Source organism: Acipenser ruthenus, chromosome 8, assembly GCF_902713425.1.
Source record: "Acipenser ruthenus chromosome 8, fAciRut3.2 maternal haplotype, whole genome shotgun sequence".
In the NCBI taxonomy this organism is placed as follows: Eukaryota; Metazoa; Chordata; class Actinopteri; order Acipenseriformes; family Acipenseridae; genus Acipenser; species Acipenser ruthenus.
The window spans coordinates 6437393-6464792 of NC_081196.1; the positions used below are offsets into that span (position 1 = coordinate 6437393).

Sequence of the window (27400 nt, forward strand, 5' to 3'; positions counted from 1 at the left end):
TATGTTCAAAGCAACACAGAAATGTACCAATTACACCGTGAAATCTGAAAACGGAGGTATCGTCACAGGCCAATTATGTTACTGGCTCTGTTAAGCACCCTCTGGCTCACCTCAAGACACTTACCCAGCACAGTGTGTCATTATCTAATGAAAATAATAAGATAATAATGCCTGTGCATTCTGTTGATATTGCTTTTCGAAATACATTAGTCTCAAGCTAATGTAAAAAACAAAACAAAACAAAAAAAAACAGTCAACATCATGGACATCATTTAACATGATACAGTGGGCTTTATTATTTTCTACCATGGATAAATTGCCCTCACCATTGCAAAAATATAATGCAGGCAAACTGGCAATGGCAGAAATTCAGTGTGTGTGTGTGTTTTAATATTGTATATCTGTGTGTGTGTGCTCCCTTTTCTTCCAAAGGAAAGGGACTGAGAAGAAAAATACAGAATATAAAAAAACACACATTCTGCGCTGACTCATAGTAAAGGGGTATCCTCATGTGGGTGGATCCTGACATGCGTCCCCAGTTTGTAATAAAAACAAGTAGTGTGTGTTTTAATATTTTATATGTGTGTGCTCTCTTTAAGAATCTTTCAAAGGAAAAGGACTGAGAAGCAAAATACAGATTATAAAAAAAGACATATTCTGTGCTGGCTTATCTATGTATAGTAACAGCCCTTTTTACTGTCACTAGACCAGGCAGTGGGATTTCGTGACAAGGTAAGAGTTCCTGTATCATGTGTCGCACTGCAAAGGCGGGCGCTTGACATAGTGTCATCCTTGCTACTTCTTGCGGTGAAGGACAACCGTGAGGGGTGCAGGAACATGGCAAACAGCACAAGTAAGTGGTTGGGAAATCAATAGCGGCCTGATCAGGTAGCAGAAGAGGGCCTGTTATCTGGACACTAGCCTGACATGACAGATCCCTGCTGCTGGAGCTCTGCTTCCTCTTCATAGCTGCTCGGATCTATGCGTGGGCAGTAGATTCCAACCATGAATAATATATATATATATATATTTTCAGGGGAGTCAAGGTCATGAGTCTCGCTTGTCAGTGTAATTTATCTCTGTCTTTCCTTTTACTTTTTTTGTGCTCATCAATTTGATGTGTCAGCTCATTGGAAACACTTGGATTTATTTAATTACAAGCGTAGCTCATTGCAGAGACATATTAAAATCAATTTGTTTGTCTCAAGGAAGTGTAAAAAAAACAAAACAACAACATTAAAATAGATGCTTTTGCCTCTCAAAAAATGTGCTGGTGTGGAAAGGTGAACTTGCAAAATGACAATAAATAATAAAGAGTTGTCAGGGTCCTGTGCAGTGTCACTCTCACGGTAAATGAAGGGCAGAGTCTGCTCTAAGTGAGTACAGTCAGGCAACTGTACTCTCAATATTCATAGGATTTTCAGGAGCCATGTGAAACCGTGTGCTTATTAAAAGATGTAGAGTCCCAAATGTAGCACTGGCTCAGTGACACTAGAGCTGACATGGTGGGAAGAAGCTTGTGTCTCTACAGCTAAACCTACTTTTCAGTAAACAAACAAACTGTCCTTTCGAAGGAAGTGTTCATGAAGCTAAATTCCGGACATTTGTGGTAAACAGACAATCATACTTTAGTGCAACCATGAATGATTGCAGCCTTAATTGTGTTGTTGGCGGCATATCTACTTGCATTTTTCGTTTGAGGCGTTGAGCCCCTCCGACATCTTGCATAGTCCTGCAGAGGCGTGCCCATGCCTGCTACAGGCGATCACCATGTTTTTGGAAGGGTGGAAGTTGTAGCATAAAAATTATAGGGAATTGCAACTCTCCTTCCAGTAAATTGAAAAATATGTCAGGCTGAAGTTTGATGTCTGGCAGTTTACAGTTGAGGAAATGATCACACTCGACTGAGTTTGTTCAAACAGAGCAGAGGCGCTTTTAAACATCACTTCATGCTTGAAAGACAAAGCGACATTAACTGTGCTCAGATAAAAAAAAAAAAAAATTATATATTTTTATATATATATATATATATATATATATATATATATATATATATATATATATATCATGCTATAAAGCTAGGACTTTATTAGCAAATTAGATATCTGTCTGATAAGACAAACAAACAAACAAACAAACAAACAACCAGATTTGACAAGGAAAGACATTTTCTTCCTGGACCATTATTTGATTTTATTCCTTTTACTTACAATGAAAAACTGTGTTTGTCTGTATCAGTGTCATTTTTTAAGTAAAAAAAAAACACATTCACAATAATAATAAAAAATATATATATATATATATATATATATATATATATATATATATATATATATATATATATATATATATCCTCTACTACTTCTCAAAGGTATCTTAAAAGAAAATGAAAATGGCAAGAGGCTTCCAGTTTTGTCCGAAGACACTGAATTACGACTCAGGAGCCTATTGAAAAGATGACAACCTATAATATAAATGCTTTTCTCTACTTCTTTTTTCCTGAGGCATCACAAGCTTTGCCTTTTGGGAAAACCTCCAGCAGTATTACAGTAAAGTCATAAAAATTCATAAAATTTATTGGATATCTATTTCTCAGTGGAGGACGCTTGGGAGTCTTATACCGTTTTAGCTTTTCTCTCTTTTATGCCCCAGTGCCAATCTATTTTCCAACTCCGCTGTATAGAATTCACCTTCCACCACTATCACCCTTTCATCTGGCTGGGGAATATCTCCTTTTGGTGTCTTTACGCTTGCTAAAAATGGACTTACCCTCCGTCAAATGGGTTTCCCCCCGGGATGATGTGAGTGCTGTCCCTGCCGACGAGGAATCTGACTCTGTCATAGAAGGACTGGAGGTTGGTCTGGGTGGAGGGGGCCTGGGTCTCCTGGATAATATCGAGAGGGTCTGGGGACCCCACGCACAGGGACGTGATGTGACAAGAGTTTTGTAGACAGCAGTCGGGGTCCATGCAGTCAATCAGGCCATCTGATAAGAAGCAGTCAGAGAATAAGCATAAACCGCCTACCGAATAATAATATCAAATACATTTTCATTTAGATAATAGAATGCACCCGATAGTGGACTTTTTGCTCTTCAGCAATCAAATGGCAAGCTACTAGCCTTCACAAAACTCCATTAGTATAAGCTCTCTACAAACTAAAAGGACAGCAATCTCTCTCTTTTTTTAAAGAATACATAATGAAGAAAAAGGTAAAATGATTACAAGATTTAGAAATCAACTTCGCCTTTGCAAACCTTGAAAAAATAGGACGCATTAGGCTTTAAAACAAAATCTCCCCCGTATTCTTTTGTGATGCTACCAACAATTTACGACTTTTGAACTGACACCAGTGTAAAATGTTTTCTTACTATGTAATATCCTTTCATACAGCAAATTATTATTTTCCCATTTAAAGCTACTTTGATTTCTGTTCAAATCTTCTTCTTAAGTCCCGTATTGACATTGGCCTGGATTTGTTGTGCACAACTATTACCTTGGATTAGGCACCGACACTGGTAGATGTGATTTTTGATCTGCTTTAAAAGAACATAACCTACCACGCTGATGAAAAAAATAACCCCCGTCAGTCAATTCCCTTGAAGATTTCCACCTTCGCTGCTGCAACCTGGTATGCTATTCTAGCACTAAACAGCCTCTCTATAAATAAGACATCTTGCAGCAAGACTAAACTGCAATCTGATTTTCTAAGTCATCATTACTACATCAAAGCTGAACAAGCTAGTACTAAGAGCGATGCGTGACGACCACTGAAACGTCCTGGTATGATAAGGCCTGCAAACTTAACAGAGAAACTCTCTTTCATTTTCAATCTTTTTTCTCTTCCCACACCCCTTATTAAGCTTACAATAATCCTTAAACTGTAAGCAGTTCAGATGCATGTAATTTTGTCAGAATTTCTTCATCTCTTTATTTGTATTCTTTATTAGTTGATTATGGAGGCTAAAAGTAAAAAAAAACGAGCATGTTCCGATCTCAAGCAGTCGCCTCAGATAAATGGTTAAAGCATTAAGTGTAATAAAACTCAGTGAAAGGATGGTAAAGCATAGGCAAGTAATGTAAAAGCCCAGAGAGGTACGGTAATACATATTTAAAAAAAAAAACAAAACATGGCAGACCATGCAAAATATGAATTCATGAGGAAATAGTTATTTTCTTTTTTAGCTGTTTCAAAACAAACTAACCTGGGTTCATTTGGAATTAAACAAACACACGTGACAACAGCCGGCAACCTCGATCTCTACAACTTTTCAAAGCAGCCGAAGGAATTTCAATTGTTCGCAGGCTTACCTCCATCGTTGTCCTTGCCATCACTACAGGCTGTCTCCATGGAGGTATAGCACCCAGCTCCTCTCCAGCCCAGCTGGCAGACGCAGTGCCAGCCATTCTGGTCCAGAGTGCACCTGCCATTGCCATTACACAAGCCGGGGCAGCCCTCTGCAGAGACACAGGCAAAACCAGCAAAAATAAAGTAACGTTACTGCATAAAACGAGCACTTTATATCCAAATTAATCTGAAGAAACCCTAAAAATACCTGGGCTCGATTTTCTAAAAACACAAAGCTCAAGCAGAAGGCAGTGAGGCAAATAAAAAAAATAAAAAAAATAAAAAATTACATACGAGACAGAGTTTGTCGGAAGTCTTTTTGAAGACATTGTTGTGTTCGCGTCTGCTGAAAATATAGACCGCTGTGTAATTTTAAGGTTTGTAACATGGAGCAACACGCTTAAACTGGTGAGAGAGTGGAGGCAACTAACAATGGCAATTGTGATAAACTAGTGTGTTAACTAATACTGTGAGAAAAAAAAGTGAAATAATTATATTGTGCTTAAGTGGGGGGGAGGGGGTACTTCACCACAAGCAGATATCAGTGGCTAGGGGGCATAAGGTGTTTAATCTACGGCAGTTGTATTGCCTTTAATACCCTTGTCTTACAGTCAAGGCTTTGAGTTACACATGTAGCTGCACTCTACTTAACTAGTTCAAAGTCACTGGATAGACAACAGAACAAAGACAGTTATTAATGGCTCTGTCAGTCAGTGAGTACAGTGCTTCCAGGTTCATGAAGGTGAACTGGATGTTGTTGCTATTCTGATCATTTCATAAATTGCTTTTCCTAATTCCCTAAATTATTAAGAAAAAACAAACAAACAAAAACAACAATAGCATTGATTCGGGAAATGATTAATGAGCAGGACACCAACTCCTAGACTCTACCCAAATGTTATCATTTAATTGTGATCTATGTGAACAATAGGACTGCCAGACTAGAGAAGAACAAATGAGGTCTGACACTTTCTCTGCTCAGACTTGAAACAAAGAGCTGTAATATTAAAGTATCACACCACTGGCTTTTTCGTTCTCCAGTTTTTGTCTTTAGTAAACCCCAGAACAACAGCTGCAAGGACTCTGACACAGGGAAGGTGTTTATGCTGAGATAAGAAGTGCAGAAAAGGCTCCATGTGGCTAAAAAAGAGACAGTTAAGGGGGCTGCTTAGCATCCCTTCTCATCCCATGTTTTCAAGGACATACGTACTGCTAGATTATTTTTCATACTGCCTTTTCCCTTGGCACTTATCTGTTACCTTTTGATCCAATCTTCTCCTATGCAAGCGGAGATGAAAGGAATAAATCCTGAGAGTTTTTGAAATGCAAAATCTTGACATGTAGTACATTAGCAAGATTCCTAGATCACAACTGTCAGTTCTGACCTATTTTTGTCTGTTTGGGCTGCTGGTGCTTGCTATCTCTCTTTTACAGTATGCCAGGAACATAACTTCTTACAGAATCTGATACAAAAGGACTGTGGCTGTTAGAATCCGTAATTAAACAGCTTCATTTAAAAAACAAATTGATTCATAATCATATTCAATTACTTTATATTACTGCAACTTTTTTTTATACAGATATATGTTTTAGAACAAGACAGTATGCCTGTGTGTGTTTGTGTGCTTGTGTATTGGGGTCCTTTTTGTTAAAGAGATACAGAAATTCTTCATTTTAAAAATGCAATTACAATATTCAACCACAAAGTGGTGCTTGTGAGAAGACCCATTACACGCTTAAATGGAATGGGATTTTACCCAAACGTTTTTTTCACATCTATTTTACGAATAGATGATGAACCACTTAGTAAGAATATATATATATATATATATATATATATATATATATATATATATATATATATATATATATATATATATATATATATATTTTATTGAACATAACAACATGGGTTTGAATCAGCAGGTCCTAAGAAAGTATAACAGAAGCGTGTGTGTGTGTGTGTGTGTGTGTGTGTGTGCGCATCTGTCTTTGTTTGACGTGGGTGGGTCCAATGTGTGTTGGTGTAATGATCCATTATACTATTTGTGATTTTTGTTCCATAGAAACTCCTGCTGCTAGACTCAGGTGTTGTGAGTCCTCAACAATCTTTACTTTTCAGTATCCTGCTTCTGATTAGCACAAAACTGAACAGTGTGCAGTGACTGAGATCTCCAATACATTTTATATTTCAATCCCTCCACAACAGCTACCACTAACACCACTGGCTAGGACAGACCCTTGATTTGCTACATCTCGAGGGTGAGTTCAGACAGCAGCTTGACAGGTACACTGGGACTGGACTCGTCAAGCCATTAGCGCTGCAGGGTGTGCTCTGTGTGAATGGAAAGGCTCCAGCTTTTCTCAGAAGAAACCCGCTAACTGCCTTTATAGAGCATACACCCCAGGCATCTTATTACACAGTACCTGGTCTTTTCAGCTAAAACAACCAGTGGACCTTTGCAAAGAAATTGTCACCAGTACCACATAATGAGTTATGAAAATGTCTATTTTTACAGTATGTCAAAATTCTCATGGAACATGAATAAACAGGTTAAAATAAGATAAAAGCTCCTTAATTTGCAGGATGAAGCTTTTAGCAGCTACCATTCCTCTTACAAGTGTCACTATACATTATATATGCTGTACAAAATAGCATGGCGTGAAAGACAGTGAAGGGATCTGGAGCAGTGCAGTCATACCCGGTCCCTTTAAAGCTGCTCATAGGGAGGAATGGTTCATTGGTGTGAAGTGTTAAGTGGAAATAGTTGTAGACAGTAGTTACGAGTGGTCTGGGCTTGTGATGATGGAGAGTTGGGGGTGTATTTTTCACATCAATGCTTGCGGGCTTGCTTACAAAGAGGTGATGAAAGAGGGTTGAGCTTCCAATCATCTGTGCAAATACGGCCACATGTTGATGGAGACGGGTGTGCAATTGGGGTGACATGAACATTTTTTTTTCAAGAACAGGATAAAAAGAAAAGAATACATAAGGAACGAGGAAGGTCATACCTTTCACTACCTTATCCAGATAGTGAGCTTGGGAGATAAAAGACAGGACATTTAGGGGAGGATTGAACAAAGTGTGATTTCCAGCAACAAAAGAGACCCAATGCAGGTCTTTTTTTTTGTTAAACAGCAAGAGGTACAGAAGTGAACATGTTACCACAAAACCAAGGGATGCACAAGCAAGGGCAGGAGGATAAAGACAAATATTAAAAGAAAATAACATTTCAATCAGTTCCTGTTTACCAAATCCTCAGACTCAGCAAAACATGGCACAGAAGTACCAGCGCAATTAATTGAAAAAAATCATATATTACATTTTGCATCCTTTTAAATCCCACAAGCAATATTTTTTCTGCCACAGGATCATAATTCACAATAAAAAAATACTTTTATATAAGAAAGTATTCTTCAGGAAAAAAAAAAAATCAATAATCACATACATCTATAATGCTTATTAAGTGCAACATGCATACAAAAGAATGCAAATGAAGAGCTCATTTGCAATGCATGCAGAGCAGCACAGCTTGATGATTTTATATTTAATAAAACTAAAACCTTTGTGTGTATATATATTAAGGATCTGCTTATGTGGAGATGATCTTTTGCACCTACAGCAAACACAACACTAGATTCAAACACAATATTCTTCTCAAAGTAGTATAATGTACATGGCTGGCATTAAGATTTTTGGCTTTGGGTTTATCCACATATGCTGTGGCTTGTCTTATTGATGTAGAGCCATGGTGAACACAATGATGCAATGTTAAAATGGGGTGCTGTTGAGCCCATATGTGTATAACACTTGGTTAATAAGTGGCTATAAAGCTGGGTGTCTCATAGGCTTCCTATTGTATTATTGGGCACCCCATGGCTTGGCCAGTACTCAAATTCCGCCTGGCTATCAGCTAGATAACAAAGTACAGCTCTGGCCAAATGTTTTCCATCACCCTATGGAATTAACTAATTTCGTTTAATAAAAGTCGAATGAAACCTGCTGAATAATATCATGTTAACATATTGAATTACAAAACGCTTTGTAGTTTTCCCAAATACTTAACGAGAATCATACAAAAAAATGGAAAATGTGACATTTTCGAAATCTAACATGAAATACTGTACTACTATTATGATAAAAATTATGTTCAATAGTTTAAAAAAAAAAAAAAAAAAGTCTCAATCTTAAAAATCTAGATGCTGCAAAATGTTTGGCCATAGCTGTATGTGACAACAAACCCAAGTTCATTAATGCAAGCCCTGTAAACATCTACCAATAATGTATTAAAAGTGCATTTGAAAGGTACTGACAGCACACACTCCATGTTGTTCAGCAAGGGCTATAAAGAGCATGGATATCAACTTCAATCTGGGAAAACTTTTAGTTTTTTCCTATACTGCTTCCATTTTAACTAGAAAAAATAACCTGAGGATTTGAGAAGCACCATTACTGGACAGTGATAATAAGACAGGAAGTTTACACTGTTTGGATTTAGATTCACCCCCAAAAAAATAAATATTGACATTTTCCCCAAACAACAACACCTTAAAAGGGGGAAGTGAGTTAGCCTCTGCTTAGTCTTTAAGCCTTTCAGTAAACTAACATACAATTGATCTTAATAGATTGGTACTGCATGAGGATTATTTGTCTTGTGATGTGATATTTTACACCAGAATGTATTGAAGATAATCCTCTGTGTGATCCCTGTCCTATTCAGACAGGTCCATCACAACATACCTTGTCGCAAAGGGATTTACATCCAGCGGGCTTCCTGCTCATGAAAGAACAAAAACATGCTTCTGCAGTCTTCTCTGCAAGTGCAGATTTCTATTGCCTCCGGGCTGGATTAGAATGCAAACACTTGCCGTTTAAATGCATTCCATCTTTTTGCCACTCGCCAATGCCAGATGTTTGTCCTCTGAGGTAAATTTTGCACAGCATTACACTGTACGCATTGATAAGATCATGCTAGTAAGAAAAAAATGAGCTTTTAAATCCTTTCTTGTTTGTTTCTCCCATGTGTGACTTGGGCTTTAAGTGTCAGTAAAAACTACCTCCAACTGTAAAACTCACTCTATCGATAACAAATCCATCTAAGTTGGCCTTAACTTGAAAGTAGTGTTTACTAAACACTTGCATCCAATTCCACTATAGTTTAAAATACTTTTTATATACAACAGAATTTGATTTTTAGTTGTGGTGGCTACCTGCAGGCCAAATTCAGTACATTTAGTGACGGGCGAACTTATGTCAAGATGATGGACACAAAAAATGAGAGAAAGAAACGAGAAGAAAAATGAAAGGACTCTTCAGCACATTCCCACATTAAAATGCACGACGCCAGGCCTCAAATCCCAGAGCAAACCCATGCCAAGATAAACTTGCACATATTCAAATAAGCATGCTTTTCCCTTTATTTTGACTTTTGTTTTCCAGCTAAACGTCTGTTTGTTTGTTTTTTCATCCTACCGATAGTGCAGTGCTCTCCGTTCCATCCCGGGCTGCATTCGCACTTGCCGTCCCTGCAGGTCCCGTGCTCGTTGCAGCGTGGGTGACACGCCCGCTGACCACAGCCAGCGCCCATCCAGCCTTCATCACAGCGGCAGGTGCCTGAGACGCAGATGCCGTGTCCACCACAGTCCGCTGCACAAATCTCTGTGGGAGAGAAGGGTTGGGGCATAGGGAGGGAGAGAAAAAAACAAATCCAGGGACTTATTGTCAGGGAAAACGGCCACGCTCCACTACCTTGTCCAACAGTGAATGCAAAGAGTCCTGCACCTCATAACAGTAATCCCTTTTGACAATAAGAATCTAATAAGTAGATTACAAAGAAATGACATGGATTGTAAAGCCTGAGCTGACTGATCCTCCTACTTTCCTCTTCTTTCTTTTGTAGCTCCCATCTTTTGTGCTACGAGGAAGAGGGGGGGCAAAAATCCAATTGTGGCTTTCTAAAGGAATCGAAACACATGTCAAATTTAATTAAAAACTGGTTAAGTGCATCGGTAATATGACTAGGACCTGGTAAACAAGCATTTATCTCAGGTTGTAAAACGTGAGCAATTCAACTTGGGAGACAGATTCCCCTCTGAAAACATGAAAGCAATCCAGATGTGTCATGTGTAACATTCCTAAACTGAACAAGTTTTTTTTTTTTTTTTTTTTTTTTAGGCTGCTTTTATGTTTTTATTTTTTGCATAAATAATGTCAGCTCTCAAAAGTTGCCTGACATATTAAAAGAAAAATATCTTCTCGCTACAGGAGTGATCAGAAACAGAACAAAGGTATTCCACTTTTTTTTAAAATTCTATTACTATTACAAAAATGTATAATAATAATAATAATAATAATAATAATAATAATAATAATAATAATAATAATAATAATAATAGAACCACAGTATTTTTGCTTTTATCAACTGAATGCATTACCTTAGCCCCAGAATAGGTATTCTGTGACTACTGTATTTAACACATTCTTTCCATACTTTCGTTCAGTACTTGAATAAACCTTAAAGAGTAAATAGCGTGGTTCTGAAAAATATAGTTATATATCTCCACGTGTTGCTACAACTGTTTAAATAACATACCTGTCATTTTTCTTTTCAACTCTGTTTCAAAGCTCTTTTCAAAATGGCCAGGGGTTTGAGATCTGTCCTCTAAATAATCCTTACACTGTCAGTGCACTACAGTGGCCATTTGGAAAAGAGCTTTGAAACAGAGTTTAAAGTTAAGTGTAAGAAGTTATGAGGATGTTAACAATGAAAAGAAAAATGGGGATGAATAACACTCTTAGTTTTTGGAACTCTGCTACTTACTCTTTAAGAGAGCTGGTTAGCTCTCTAATGACCAATGACAAGCATAGTTTTAAATGAAAATATACTCCCTTTTGGGATATAAAGTTGCTATATTTTTCCTTAACTCATTAAAGTTTTAATATGGCAACTTGTGATTTGTGTACTGAATTGTATCCACTGTCCAATACTCTGTGCATGTGTAGCTTTGTGTGAGAGCTTGTTGTTCTGAAGTACCAGTATTTGTCTTCCATGACATCCCTGTCATGAGATGTGAACAAGCAAACACACTTTTGGAAGTGCAAAATGAAACAGTTTGGTTTCCAACATTTCCAAGTGTTTTGTATTGTATTGTATTGTTTCATATTTGGTATGCTAAGTAAAACATGATATATGTCCTTTTGAAATGGAAATGAAGTGGTCATCCATAAAACCCACTATTCTGCTATTAGCTATTCTACTTGAAAAAAAAAAAAACATAAAGAGAAAGCAATGCCTGTTGAGCTGATATGACATGAAAATTGTCCTCATTACAATTAATAACTAACTTGTTTTTTACTTGTTGAAAATAGCGCTCTTTTTGGCCTCCTTTTGTTACATGGCATTACCAGACCAGTAATTTCAAACCCTTAAGTAAAGAGCACTCCTCCGCGGTAATTAGTGAATAATGCTTTCTTGATTTATGCTAACGTTCTTAATTGTGGACCATGTGACTTTTCAATTAGATGTTGCTGTTCTGCATTAGAAGCTGGGCTGCTTAATGTAGTCTGGGAAGCAACACACACACTTTGATTAACATGAACTGAAGCTGTATTCTGACTGCATTACACAGGGGAAATAAAATCATACTTTTGAAATCTTCAAAGGTTTTTTTGTGGGCAAAAATGACATTTCGCTTCGTGACTGCTATCTTTATCTATCTTCTGAACGGCACACTTTTAAAGGCTTTTCAGACTGACAAGTGGTTTTCTGCCTCAATGCTACGTTTTAGAGAAATAACAGTTAAAAGGGTTGAAGGCTAAAAGTTTGTCTCAAATATGTATCAAGGTGAAGGCCAAAACCACTCAAAGGTCATTTTATTTTACATTAAACAGTTATTGAACAAGATACATGCTTATTTTACGCCACTGAGACACTTCTATACATTATTAATTTGTGGTCCTATCAGAACTGCCAGTGTAGGGACCACAAGGTTCATTTTCTGCCTTGTCCTTTCTCCTCAGCGTTCTCGCCCTGACGTGATTTTTGTGATTCTGGAAACCACTTAAAAAGGTGCAGAGTGTTTCCTAAGTTTTCAATTGAAAAAACACACCTTTGTCACTGTGAAAATGCACTTAACGTATTAAGACCTAGGGCCACACGTGTGTATAGTACAGGACTGCGGGGCTTAAGCGGTTTCACATGAAGAGCTCCTACAAAAGATGGAATGGAAAGCAGCAGAGACCAGTGCACATATGTCTACACTGTCTGGCCGGACAATTTGAGAATTTAAGTAAAATTAGAAAACCCCCCCATTATAAAGAGTATAATGATATGTGTCCGTGACGTGTCATGTGACCAACTAAGCCCATATAAAGAGTATAAGAGTTGTGTTTAACTCTTCAGAAACATAAAGCAGAAATATGTCAGTGGCTGTGCCCATGCAACTGCCTCATCCCTCAACACTGTGGCTTGCCTTCTGTCCATCAAATCACAACTGTGAGATCCCAGGCAGGTTGTGACAGATCAAGCCTGCAGAACCTTTAACACTGGACTGTCCTGTTACTCATCAAACAATGCCACAGGAGCTTCATGGATATCTGCAATTAAAGCCATTCTCTGTCCCGACATTTACTGTTTGACATTGAGAGATTTCAAAGATTGACACATAGATAAGACCCCAGTATTTAAGCGATCTTGTGTTTACTCTGGGTTGCAATCCTGTCTCCTTGGAGATATGAGTTAGTTAACCCTGCTCTTAGAAACCAAGGAACAAAAAGAGACACCCCATCGCTCCCAGCTCCAGAAATACCAGCTGCTTACAGAAGCATAGCTGGGAAGAGCCAACACTGGGGACAGCTTTGTAAATTTAGGAGAAGCTCAGTGATTGGAGACATTAAAGTTGTATAAAAAAGTGGGAAAGGCTTCTGTAGTCAGAAGCCATTTTCAGGAGCATGTTATTTGTGTCTGCCTTATAATAAGAAAGCAAGTGCTAATGGAAGGGCATTATGGGACAAACAGGAGCCAAGTACCATATTACTTTATAAAAGGACTGATTTACAATGAGGGAGCACTTTACAATATAGTGCAGCATGAGTTGTATTTGAGCTGCTACAGTACTGTGGTACATTATAGTATGTTTATCTAGTATATAGAAGGTGGTTCATATATCCACACTACATGTCCCCAAGTAGGAAGCAGTTCAAAAGTATAGCTGCTGATCCAATGGCAATTCCAGATGTTCCAGTCCAAATGAGGTCTGCTACCAGGCGAATGTAAAACTGGACCGGTAAATTTCAGTTAAAACTAGCTACAGTCCATTCAGGCAGTGTATTCCACTCTACCACCTCATTACCTTGGAAAATTAAGCTTTAAAATTACCAAGGCAGCATAAAGGCAAACTCATTATTCTACTTTCTCATGTGCGAACCTCATATTTCCAAATTCATCTTGTTTTCAGCAAATCCCTGGGATTACCTAATAGGTCACAGAAAGCCTTCATGGAGTAATGTGATATTTAAAGCAATAGCAGCCAACCATCCCAGAAAATAAAATAATCAGATTTTCATTGCTCAGCTCCTATTAACCCTAAACAATCATGCTGTATTTAAAATCATTACCGCCTTTCTTTATGCTTGAATATCTTCAGAATATTTAATTAAGATGTTATTGTTCTGTGATTCAGTTTAACAGAATCAGATTGTTTTGGTATTGTTTGTTAAAGGAAGGGAAGATTATAATGGGCAGCAGTGTGGAGTAGTGGTTAGGGCTTTGGACTCTTGACCAGAGGGTTGTGGGTTCAATCCCTGGTGGAAGACACTGCTGCTGTACCCTTGAGCAAGGTACTTTACCTAGATTGCTCCAGTAAAAACCCAACTGTATAAATGGGTAATTGTATTTAAAAAAATAATTTAATTGTATGTAAAAATAATGTGATATCTTGTAACAATTGTAAGTCACCCTGGATAAGGGCATCTGCTAAGAAATTATTAATAATAATAATAATAATAATGTAAACCAAAAGCAGGTTTCACTCATTAGCTGAAGAGACTGTCCCAAACCCCAACTGTTAAGCAGAGTCTGTAATACAAGTATGTATTATGGCTTTATTAGTAATATTTGGATCTTGGCACTGTAATGATACGTATATACCCAAAGGCCATCTGCTGAATGTTTAATGTATTACAGCTCACAGAAAAGAATGAAAACCACAGTGTACTCAAACCAAACCAAGTAGGGCAAATAAATATATTTTAACGACATCAAGAAGGAAAACACAAGGTAAGTTCTCAAGGGCTAAATTAAGTTTTATTTCTCTAACAAGTCGCATTCCAGTCGTTCCCACAGCTGCTTCTTCTTTTCAATGCAACTTGTTAGAGAAATAAAAAATAATTTGGCCCTTGAGAACTTGCCTTGTGTTTTCCTTCTTGACATCGCTACATTGGTGTCAGTGTGGATTGGCATGGATGACTAAGAAGGAAGAGTCCATCTTCTCTCCACTGGCCGGATGGGGATTGTCGGCAGATGTGGAGGCTGACCGGGAGTTTCAGGACAGGAGGTGGAGGTGACGGCGGAGGAGGAGTGGTGTAAAGACCCTCGGTTCAACGGGAAGGTTGACTGGGACGCCTTCCTTGCCCAGTTCAACCTGGTGGCCCGTTTGGAAGACAGATAACTTTATAGCTGAACACGCAGGTATTCTTTTTTTAATTATCCAAGGATTGTTTTCGAGAGACAGGGATTCTTATTAGTCTGTAGTCCTCAACATTTGACACAGAAAAGTTGAATTTGACAAGGGTTTGCATTGGAGGTGAATTTACACATTTGAAAGCAGCCTCCAAATTGTCCTATTATTGTTTGGTAATGACAAACGATTTAGTTTGTAAGTCTGATGCAGTATCTTCTACTGGACTGCTAACTAACCTTGCAAATCCATTTACAAATGACATTTTAGAAAATATATTAAAGCAATAATGAGCCCAAGGATGCAGTTTATTTTCATCCTCTGATTGTTGTGAAATTTATCGTCACTGTTATGGGAATGTTCTTTTTCAAGGTAGTTTTTTTTCCTTACATTTGAAGTTTTCACTGTACAGATACCCTATTACAGTAGGTAATTAAACCCAGCTGTGAAAATGAATCAAAACTTTAAAAGAACTGTGTCAGGTGATAAGATAACTGCTGTTTGTTGGGTGGAGCAATTTATACACACCACATTCTAGCATAATTAAGTACTTTATTCCAGTTTGTTCCATTTGGAGTAAGATTTAATTATATAATTAATGGGCCAAAGGCTGAATGTTTGGTCTTCACATAATGAATAAAACCAACTCCTCATGGATTGCCAAGGAGTCTCCCTGTGATTAATCAGCTGAAAACAGCTTTACTACCCTTCACAGAAGTGATTACCAGCCAGATAATTTACCACCTTTGTCGTCATAGTCATACATGATGAAGCAGACAATGCCCCCTGCCTTTGTTATCATTACTTAATTACTGGTAGATGTATAAAGTGAATACATTCATATGGTCTGCTGTATGCTCCTGAGGACATCTCCTAGGGCAGTAACATGGTCCTCCCTGTTGTTCTAGTTCCTACCTGTGGAGCAGTCGTGCCCAGTCCAGTTGGGGTCACAGTTGCAGGTCCCCGTATCTGGGAGGAAAGTCCCGTGCCCTGAACACTGGTCCATGCAGGACGCGCGAGGGTTCTCACAGCTGGGACCTCCCCATCCCACAATGCAGTGGCACTCTCCACGTACGCACACACCTCGGCCAGAGCATGTTGGATCCAGGCAGTCAACTGAAACAGGGAGATAAGAGCAGAGCTTTACCGTACAATCCCATTCATTTACCAGAGATGAAGGGTATTAAGGTTGTAAATAGAGGTTGTTTAGTATGGAAATGCCACTCAAGGTTTTCTTCTATGACCTCAATTAGACTTAATTCAAGCAGCAGGCCTAGGTCAGGTGCCACTTTAGAATAAGCTACTGCAAATCACACATGGCTTTGATTTGACAGTACTGTAAAATGTGTAAGAATCATCATTATGCACTATTCAATATAAGAGGCATTGCTGGGATAAAAATAAATCCCTTCATCCTAGTCGTACTGATCTTTTAAAAAGAGAGTACAGATAATAAAAAAATAACTGTTGGGCCATGGCTACTAACACTTGTCAAGAAGGGAGAAATTGGATTTCACTTAATTTATAGATCATTTTGAACCAAGCAGTAATAAGAGCCCACATTGAACACAAATCATGATTTGAGGTTGCTAGAAATGTTCTTATGAGAAGTTAACTTTCAGTGCCAGGAAGCCGTTGAGTAGTTGGTGGGTGTAACAGATTTTAAATTCCATAAATTGTAACCCCTAGCGATACAAACATAGTGACTTCTGCAGCAGACAACACCTGTCAGATGGTAATAATAAAATAATAATAAAAAAAAAACAGTGCTGGACACTGTGGGGTCCTGCCATGGCAGCATGGCAGATCCACTTTACTTGAACACAAATAGGTATAAAGGGCCTAATAACAGGCCAAACAAAATCGCTCGTCTCTTAGCAGATGGTTTGGGCTCAAGGAACAAAGATCACAGGCTAACTGACAAGAACCTCTCTCCTGGCAATTAATCATCCTTGCTGAAGGTCGCTGGAAAGAAAGGTAAATGCTTTTAAAGGGGCCTCATCTGTGCTGACTCCTCTCTGTATGGCCAGCACTAGACCTAAAATAGAATAGGGGGATACATGTCAGAATCCCCCCATTTATCATAATCCCGGGCCCATTTTTCATCTTGAAATGAGGGCCTTCAAGTCCTGTCACACACAATGGCTTCTTCAATCTTATCTCAGCTCGCCTTATCCTTTTAGCGGGCCTGTAGCAAGGAGCCTGTGACAGGATTAAAGTCATGCTTTCTTTTGCTTAAATTTTGCTTCTGGGATTTTACACAACAAAGGAATAGTTTTGTGTTTTTGATGGCAAACCATAGAATCCCAAAAACTGACTTTTTTTTTTTTAAGAACGAGAAAAAGAAAGAAAGAAAGAATCATGTCTATAGACTAGAAAATCTACTCATTCTTCCATTCCATTCAAGTCTTGCTTATGAACTGTATTGCAGATACATATGTTAAATAATACAGGAGAATAAACAAGTATAGAGATAATACATTATTTTAAAATATTTTAATTCTTATGAGAACACCATTTTTTACCATTCAAATTTGCAGAAAGACAGTTTCATTTGATAGGTTTGTAAATACATAATATTGAATTTGACCATAGCTTAAATTTAGCTGTCTGATTACTGTAGATCTTAGGTCATATTACTTTAAAATAAATATACAGAAAGAGCTAGATTGAAAATTAACATACACATTAGTTATACACTTTAATATAACTTCTACGTGTGTTTAACAGATGGCCCGGTTCCCCCCAAGATCTCTGGTCCTCAACTAATGCTTAAATAAATTCTAAAAACCTTCTGTTTCACTGCCTCTCCACATTGGGTAAGTTCAGGTCTGGAGACCACAGCATTGAGCTGAGGCCCTGACTGTGTGAGAAGAAGTGGACATGGGCTAGTGTGACAGACCAGAGAAGTTAAGGATATCTTTTAAATACACCCCTCTTTACTACAAAATAATGTATCTTTATAACTGCATGCAGTATATGCACATTTTAATACTGACTGTGCCGCACACTCCTATATCAGGTTTATTAAAAATAGCCATATTAATACTTGACATGCAGACAGTAAGGTCTCAATAAAAAAGCTTACTCCCTGTAAGAGAGTATTTTAAGGAAGGTCAGCCTGAATCACACTTTTGAGTTAATTTCAGAAAAGGTTACCACAGACTGTTTTGTGGTCCTCCTTAAGTACTGTATTTCATGAAAACCAACCTTGCTTTATTTGTCATTGCCTGAGGCAGATAGCCAGCTTTGGCTGGTTTAATTACAGTGCATATATGTTATTAGTACCTTCTTCGCAGTTTTCGCCCTTGTAGCCCGGATTGCAGATACAGGTCCCTACGATGCAGGTGCCGTGGTTACTGCATGCCAGGTCAATGCACTGGTTGGTAGGAATGTCACACTCAGTGCCCTTCCATCCACTGTGACACACGCAGCGTCCTTTTAAGTACTGTCCATTACCACTACACAATACTGGGCATGAAGCTTTGAAAATAATGCATACAAAAATATAAGAGATGATACAAATACACATTGTGTCTGTACAATAACAAGTGTTCATGTAATGTCTATATATATACTGTGTATAAATATATATATATATATATATATATATATATATATATATATATAGCACATATATATGTGTATACATAAACACACACACACATATTATTTATATATATATATATATATATATATATATATATATATATATATATATATATATATAGATACATACATACACATAGTACATATATAAAAACTGTTACCTTGCTCATTAATTTGGAGCATTCAGTTTACTGTTCAAATGCTGGATTACTTTATAAAGACATATCTGACCACATATAATGTGATATAGGTATGTAAGTTTTGCATCACCCTACAGAATTAACTAATTTAGCTTCATAAAGTCCAATGAAACCTGCTGAATAATGTCATATTAACATTTTGAATTACATAACGCCTTTTAGTGTTCCATATACTTAACAAAAAAAGGACAAAATGAAAAATGTGACATTTTGAAATCTAATAACTTTTGTGATATAATTTTGTATTTTGATTATCTGACGTTAAGTAAAAGATCTAAATTGTTCATAACAGTTTTTTTTTAAAATTATGTCTCATTCCTAAAATTCTAGGTGATGCAAAACTTTTGGCCATAACTGTATGTATTTAGGTGTCACTGTATTACTGGAGCATGTAATAATACTGCTGTGAAATAAACAGCACTGCGTACATCAAGCTTCTGTTGCAATGTCAGGTACCACCCTAACACTGAGTTTATTATTAGCTGTTACCTAGGCCAGAAAACATTCAAAAGATATCATTCAATCTCTGTGTACTCAATGTTGATTTTCAGATTGATTAGGATGCTGGCAAAAACAAACTTTGAAAAGACACCACCTATGTTTTTCATAAATATTTAAGGATGCTCTCCTATAAGCAAATAACTGAAAATTGCCACTCATGCAGATATCTTATTAAAAAACATTGTATTATTTAAAAGCATAAAGGGTAAAAAATTGATGGCGAAGTGTAAACGGAAAACTAGCACAGTGCTTTCAAAGGGAAGCACGTCTCGACTGACTTCCATATTCAAATTTGTTGGGACTGTAAGGGAACAAATCAATATTGCATTGATCATCAATAGCAGAGCAGATGGTCTTGTGATTGCTAATAACGCAGCATAAAAATAATGAAACTACACATTTGTAAAGAAGTAGGCTATGCATTCACTTTTAAGTGAGGATGTTTCCAAAGTAAAAAAATAAAATTTAAAAAACACCAAACAATGACATTTTGTGAGTTTTAAATTACACAGTTCAGTAGAAACTGCAGACTATGATAGAAAAGTATTTCATTTTCTTTAGTGTACCAGCCACTTCCAGTGAGCAAATTCAATTGTCTTTTCTGTTGTAGTCTTCAAGCCCTTTTAATCTCCCAGTTCACACATACAGAGAATTGCTGTACACTATTTCCAGTACCAGGGTCTGAACCCACACTGCAGCTGCAGTTATTACTGAAAATAAATAACCTTGCTCCCCACTCTACTTTGAAGAAGAAAATAAAAGAAAATAGGTTTGTCGTACATTCTGGGTATAATGAAGTCACTTTAATTGTTGGCTCATATTTCAGTTAATTGGTCCGGTACATACAGTATGCTACAGTTAAGATACACTGTGCTTTCTTTTGAGACTGATAACACACTAACTTATTGTAAATCAAAAAGGCCAAAACTTGTAATGCTAAATTCTGTATTGAAGCTGTTACACTGCATGGAACACCAAATCATTTTAGAAACTCAATCAATAATATTTCTAAGGATCACCAACTTAATCATTCAAGTGGGAAATTAGCAGCAACAACAATCTTAACTGATCATTTGGAAACTGCACTCAATGTTCTTAATTAGTGGTAAATCAGATAATTTTGTGATCATCTCTGTGTAAACTAAAAATAATACCTTAGACAGATCATTTGATAATATGCTATGAGACGGAGACAGCTTGCACTACCACATAATAAAAACCTGACAGTCAACTCAATTCCTGGTTGTCTCGCACATCTAGCATTTGTACCCATATGGAATTGAGTGCAACAAGAACCTGTCAAAAGAGACAAAATCTTCAATCAAACTGTGGAAAGTGGCAAAGCCTCCTTAGACTGAGTCTTTTTTTCCACCTATGCTTATAGTAATGTTCTTGAACGAAAGGGGGTTGTGATTTAAGCCATGCTATTCAGATTTTCCAATTTCCAATTTCAAACTTATTAAATAACATATTTAAAACGACACCTACCCCTCCCGCAGTCCGGCCCCAGGAAGCCTAGAAAGCAATGGCAGGTTCCGGAAACACAATCTCCATTTCCATAGCAGTTACTGGGACATTCGTCTAATGACTCTGGAAAAAAAGAGAATTCAGGGAATCCATTAACAAAAAGAAGAACGGGAGCATTCCAAATAACACAACGCAGTCTCTAGAATGCAAACCAGTCCCACTCATCTAACAAGCTTTTTACATGACGTACCATTCTGCATTGAACTGTGGTACAGGAGAAGAACACAGGGTTAAATACAGAAAATCCTCTGAAATAGATATATCTGAAATAGATACCCAGCAAAGTTATAGCATTGGAAGAATCTAAAACCTACAGTCCCGCGTGGAGCGGTTCTGTCGTGTTGTGCAGAGATGTTTTCAAATGAAGAAAACATATTAGAATGAAAAGTTAAACTGTCATTAGCTTGTTCTGAAAGGGCCCTGCAGCATTTTTAGGAACTTCTGTAAAAATTGTTATTTAGGATGACTACAGAATGTCTACTGTATATACAGACTACAATGTAGGCATACAGCTTAATTTAGTGCTCGTATACTGTATACTGTAAAACACTGCAGGTGTTTTCATGTGTATGTAGTAATGCAGAGAATGCAGCAAATGTACAGTATCTCTCAATACAAACAAAGCCCATATTTATAACTCAATACTTGTCACTGGCCTCTGAATTTTATGGAAAAGATTCACCTAGACCGTTGCCCGGGAGTTTTTATTGTTCTCTCAGGTACTGTATATTGAACAAAGAGGCTCCTGTATTAGACAAAGAGCTAGTTATCTGAAACCAACTCGATTCCTCCCCGTCCTCCGGGGAGTTAATCATCACCAAGGCTGCGGCAAAAGAAAAAAAAAGATTTTGTTCAAGGAAGCGAGGTCCAGTGCTCCAACTTGCAGACCGAACGGAGAGCACGGAGAGCGTGCAGGTAATCAGTATTTCACCCAAGGTCTGCTGGCTCACAAACAGAAGCACTAACTAGGACACCTGGGCCATCACTCAAAGCCTGAGCGACCAGGGAGAAGAGGATTTTAGCAGCAGGTTTTGTTTTTGTGTCTCACTGAAACACAATTACCTGCAATTATGTACAAGATAAACTCTGTAGCTCAGGTTCAAGTCGAGAACATGAAGACAAAACCTTTTTATTTTTATATTATTTCTGACACACACACAAGCATCTCTGTATTGTCACATTCAAATCTTTGGCCACGTCTTTAAAGTTCCTATTCATCGCCAATTAATGTTGAAGAAGAGTTTAATAGAAACGTGTCATTAAAGTGAATCAGAGAAATGTTTCGGCTGGTGCCTTGTGTTGTGTTTTATTCATTGCATCAATCTCCCTATTTATCTGTTGTGAAGCTCTCTCCCTTCCTGCCTCTTCATAGACAGCGTTTAAGCAAGTAATCGTATGTGCATGTCATTGGTATACACAGTGAAGAGGCACAAGGGAGCTGTTCCTATGAATTCACACAGTAACACTGATCGTCCGCAATACTCTTTACCATGAGGTTTACCTGCAAATCTGACGTGTCTGCCTGAAGTGCTGAGACATTTGAAGGAATACTGCAGTAATGGATTATTCTAAATAGAACCTGTTTCTTAGAAATCCTTTACAGCCGTGTCTGATTTGAAGACAACCGCATTAGGCTGGGAATTTACATACATAATACATATATTGTATATTGACTAAAACGTTGTATAATAGATGCCTCCATTTATATAAGGCTTGCAGATTACCAACCATCTGTTACCATACAGAAGATCACTGTTCAAGAGAACAATACGGGTTGCTGGTGTGTTGATATGCATGGGACACAGTGTACAGAATACATACAAGTCAGGTTTCTGTTTACAATGTAGTCTGCACACTGGAACTAAAGAAAATGCCCAGTAGTTTAAAAAAGACATTTGTGCTGTGAAGCCAGAAGGCTTTGTCCCCTCAAGTAAAATTGGAAAAGGGAACGATTTAATGTCTGAGGGAAAGCGTATAGCCTTAATAGATTTTTAGGTGATAATACTGTATTGGGCTTCTCTGAATAATTTTGTGCCTAACACAAAAAGTATCTGGATCCCGCCATACCATTTAACGTTCAACAGCTGCTCTTACTGTTATTTTTATTTATTTATTTTTTGGGAAGCCATCAGAGACTTCTGAGTGGTGTGTGAAGCAGGCTTCCACTTTCTCTACCAGTGACCCTGAAGGCTTTCTCTCGAAGCGAACAAGAGGGAAACAAAACCGTGAAAAAGTTTCATGGGAAACTGGAGTGCTGGTGAGGCCTTTGTAGAAACCTGCTTGTCAATTTAGCAGCACAAGGTCCTCTGAAATCTAGCTTGCAGCAGACAAGAGTGACTAAAAATCACTTCTCCCTGAAAGCTGATAAAGGTCATCTGCGAAGGGAGGGTGCATGTAAAGGCTCACTTAGTGGGCAGCGGACAATTCATCCATAACACTGCTCGCTCTCGGGAAATTCACAGAACTGCATGCGCTCTCTGTTAGCGAGGCAGAAAAGGTGGTGAGGCAGAAATGGGGGAAATACAGTACAGAAAAGGTATTAAACATTTGTCTGGGGGATGGGGAGGCAGACAGATATGGCTCCTATTTATGATTCTCGGTGGTCTGTGTAGTCTGTGAAGTCCACAGAGCCATAATGACAGCTGAGCATATTTTTATTTTCTAAAAACACTTTTACTTAAAACAGGAGCATGACCCAATAAAAGCGCAAACCAATATTGAGTGCCGAGTCACAATCATCAGTATCACAACTAAACATCATAAGCCTCCCAGGAATTGTATAGCCACATCTGCATCTGCTGCTTAGAGTTTCAATTAATGAACAAAACAAACAAAACAACCCTTTCCACGGTGAAGGACACCGCTGTAACGCCCCATTTCCAAAAAGGGAAACATTTTATTTTGCCATTGTGCTCGAAGGTGCAGCGTGATCTAATCAGCTCAAGTCTAGGGGCACAGCAGTAGCAGCTGTTACACAGTCCAATCACTGGAGTTTTAGTAGCTTGCTCCCAGACCCACTCATCTGTTCTTTCTCCACAACGTGCAGGTTTTTGGCTGCCAATTTGCCCTCAGATGTGCTGATTCCAGCTCTCCCTAACCCTCCCATTTTCTATTTATACTGACCTGCATGATAAATCACTGACATCCAGCAGAGGTGAAATGAGGAGCAGAAGCAGACACTTTACAGTTTCCTCAGTCTCTCTTTCTCATCCCCTTACTACTCTCTCCTCAATCCAAGATGTTCTGAGAGACTGTCTGGAGCTGGGTGGCTCTGAGCAACATTGCACAGTACATCTTTTCATCTCTTTGCTCCTGGTTGAACTCCAGCTCAGTTAGTAGTTGTGAGTGAAAGCGATTCCCGCCTGACTGCTGTTCAGAGCAGGTCTGTGTCACGGATGAGGTCTAGATACCTCCAATTAAAATACTCCAAAAACCCCAACTGTGGATCTAAAGTTACAGAAGTTGTCTTTTCTACAGTAACTTATTGATACTTTCTAGCCAGCGAGAATCACTTGGTGTTGATCAATTGAGCATCCAAAACAGGTGAGCCAATTGACAGAAACAGTTAATATTCTTAGCATGCATATATATGCATATATATATATATATATATATATATATATATATATATATATATATATATATATATATACACACACACATGCACACACACATACACGTATTTGGTAAAGCATGGAAACAATAAAATAAAATAAAAATATTGGTTTATATGCAAGACACCTTTGAATGCAGCATTTACTTTTTAAGTTTCCAGAAATAGAAAAAGGAAAAAAAACAACTGCACAAACTATTTCTGCAACATTTTCAATGGCTTCGTCAGGTCACTTGAAATTTGAATCAACCTGGCTAATTTGTTCATCGAAACACACATAACAAGCACAGACGAGTGATAAGAAGCTCACCTATGGCAGTGGTTATGAAGGACACCTGCTCGGCCTCTTTCCCATCGTTGTAGACAGCCAGGTGCCAGATTCCCGATTCCAGATACTGGATGAATCCTGTGTCGTGATTGGTCACAGGGACTATGCTTCGATGCTGCCGTCCTGGTCCTTCCAGGCTTCGGACTTCCTTTGTGAGCAGACGCCTACCGTCCAACAACTCCACAAAGTCAAACTGGAAAACACATGGTTTTGTTTAGAGACTGCTTATGTTAACAATGTTACAAACAGCTCTCATAAACATGTCAAATTTGTAGTTTTTTATTTATTCGTAGGGCAGTAGAGTCACATTATATTATTCACACCATGCTGTATAAGCGTACACCGAAACAGTACGGGGAACACCCGAGCAGAGAGTTCGGCTCGCTTTCGCCTCGTGTCTTAAACCTCCCTAAGGCTACATAATAAAAGAACTGGGCTAGCACAATGAAGAATTAAAATGATTATCTATTCACTTTACATTCCAATAACATATGTATTATATTCATTTTCAACATATGCACCAAATATATGTAATTGGTGTATTTTGTTTGTAGAACTTCCCACAGACTGAATGTGTATTCCACCTACATTAACCATGCGGTATAAGGATAGATTATCCACTTATCCACGGAAATTCCAATAATTGCTGACTTTCTTTGCTGTTTTGCGGTGTATACACACACACACACACACACACACACACACACACACACACACACACCCACCCACACCAAACAGGTCAAAACAAAATAAAATCCCTGCTTTTAAATTTAAGATGACACCAAGTATTCCCTTCTCTGGTCTCCGTTGAAGAAATTTCTAATTCTAGCAGTTGTTCATTGAACCCATAATTAACATATTTCAGGCATGTTGAAGATACTTATTGTACCTTCCACTTGTCTGAACATATTTCACTTAGCGATGGTTACCATATCTGTAAAAATAGCTCAACATGACTTAAAAGTAATTAAGCAGTCTTTTCAAGACCAGCACTACAATGAGATATATGTTTTTCAAAAAATTACAATTAAGCTGTTTTTGCAACCTTTAAAGTGTTGTGCTACTCTTTAGTAATACTACGTGCAGAGAGCCTAAGTGCTGATATCAAAAGAAACCAGCAAACAAGTCCTCTTCTGCTGCACACCGTGACAGCCTGTTCAGATAATACATTTCAAAAACCTTTTACTTTTGCCAAGGAAAGCTGATCTTAACCTGGTTTAAATTATTGATAGGAATCATGTTAAGTATTCAGCTTAATGTTGAACTGCCTTAGATATTTTTAAATAATAATGCATTACTTTCTCTTTTTTTAAATTTACAAGTAATTCATTATAAACGTCTTTGTATGTGTTTTTTTTAATGTTAATGTTCATTGTATATAACCATCATCCGTTTCTGGAGATTTGTGTAAAGGCTTCTGTTTTGTTTGGAAGAACAGTGACTGTGACTACAACTGTGATTGCATTGTGTCCAATGTCTCATATTGTAAAATACAATCTTTTAAGCTAAAGCAACGGGTTGTTATAAGGTAGTCTGTCATGTGTAGGGTGTTAAATTATTATACATCCCAACAACGAAACTGGTACTTGAACTGCTGTTTTTTTTTTAACTATATAATGGATGACATCTGTAAATGGGATAAGACACATACTGAAACAGATGAATTTCCTACTCATGATTTATAACACGATTTGTACCCTAAAAGGAGAAGATCAGCCATACAGAGGTCACTGCATTAAATGAAATGAACTACCACTTACTCTGTAATTGAGAGTGCTCAAATCAGTTACCATATGAAGAGGTTCAAAGCAGTGTATAGTCACCTGTGTGTGAGACGGAGGGAGGCCTCTTCTGCCATAGATCCCTACCAAAGCGTCCTTCCCCAGAGACACATTGAACTTCAGATACATGGGGTGATCTATGAACACTTGGGATCGCCAGAATATCCCGGGAGGAATCTTCTGCGAGGTTTTCCGTCCAACATCAATCTCTCCAGTGTCTACAAAACTGTCATCCGGGAACATGCCATCCCATTTCCCTGCAGCGATAATGCCAATGGAGATCAGAAACCACAAGAAACCTGAAATGTTTGTTTTTAGAAAACACAAATTCCTCTCCTATTCATAAGGTATTTCAATAACTATGTTTTTTTTTTCAGTCTGTGTTTTATTTTTTTTTAAACTGTTCTACACCAAGGCAGCAAATAGTCTAGAGCGGTTTCATGAATATCAAACTATTTTCTAAAAACAAAAACAAAACAAAAAAATAACTTTGAATAAAAAAATTACGCACAAGCTAAAGCATTGTGAATAGGTTGTGGTACTTTATAAATAACCAGTGAACCTTTTCATGCAATTCGTTCAACATTTAGAAAGTAATTGTATATCCCATCTGATTGCGTAGAGCTTTAACATCTGCTTCCGCTGCAGAAGAGCCAACATTAACGGCGATTCTTATTAAACTAAACCCCATCATCACAGCACCCACAGGACCTGAAAACAGATGTGGCATAAAACTGTACAAACTACAGCAGATGGTTCAGAGGCTCGTTCAGTCCAATAGCTGACCGTTTATTACACATGGCATGTACCTGAAAGA

At 37.8% G+C, this 27400-nt stretch overlaps 1 protein-coding gene across 15 annotated transcripts in view; it reads right to left on the reverse strand.

The window, feature by feature from the left end:
* Nucleotides 1–27400, reverse strand: part of LOC117405505 (teneurin-4) — a 187493-nt gene that overhangs the window by 43809 nt on the left and 116284 nt on the right. For 9 of the 15 annotated variants that reach the window (XM_059028289.1, XM_059028299.1, XM_059028298.1 and 6 more), the window contains 9 exons: nucleotides 26626–26840; nucleotides 24785–24995; nucleotides 20823–20924; nucleotides 18313–18507; nucleotides 15940–16140; nucleotides 9821–10006; nucleotides 7360–7386; nucleotides 4311–4457; nucleotides 2770–2986 (listed from right to left, as the gene is read on the reverse strand). In XM_059028289.1, coding sequence (XP_058884272.1) covers nucleotides 2770–2986; nucleotides 4311–4457; nucleotides 7360–7386; nucleotides 9821–10006; nucleotides 15940–16140; nucleotides 18313–18507; nucleotides 20823–20924; nucleotides 24785–24995; nucleotides 26626–26840 — 1501 coding nt within the window. The remainder of the gene's footprint in view (nucleotides 1–2769; nucleotides 2987–4310; nucleotides 4458–7359; nucleotides 7387–9820; nucleotides 10007–15939; nucleotides 16141–18312; nucleotides 18508–20822; nucleotides 20925–24784; nucleotides 24996–26625; nucleotides 26841–27400) is intronic. The other 6 variants (XM_059028304.1, XM_059028302.1, XM_059028301.1 and 3 more) reach the window with 1 other exon arrangement.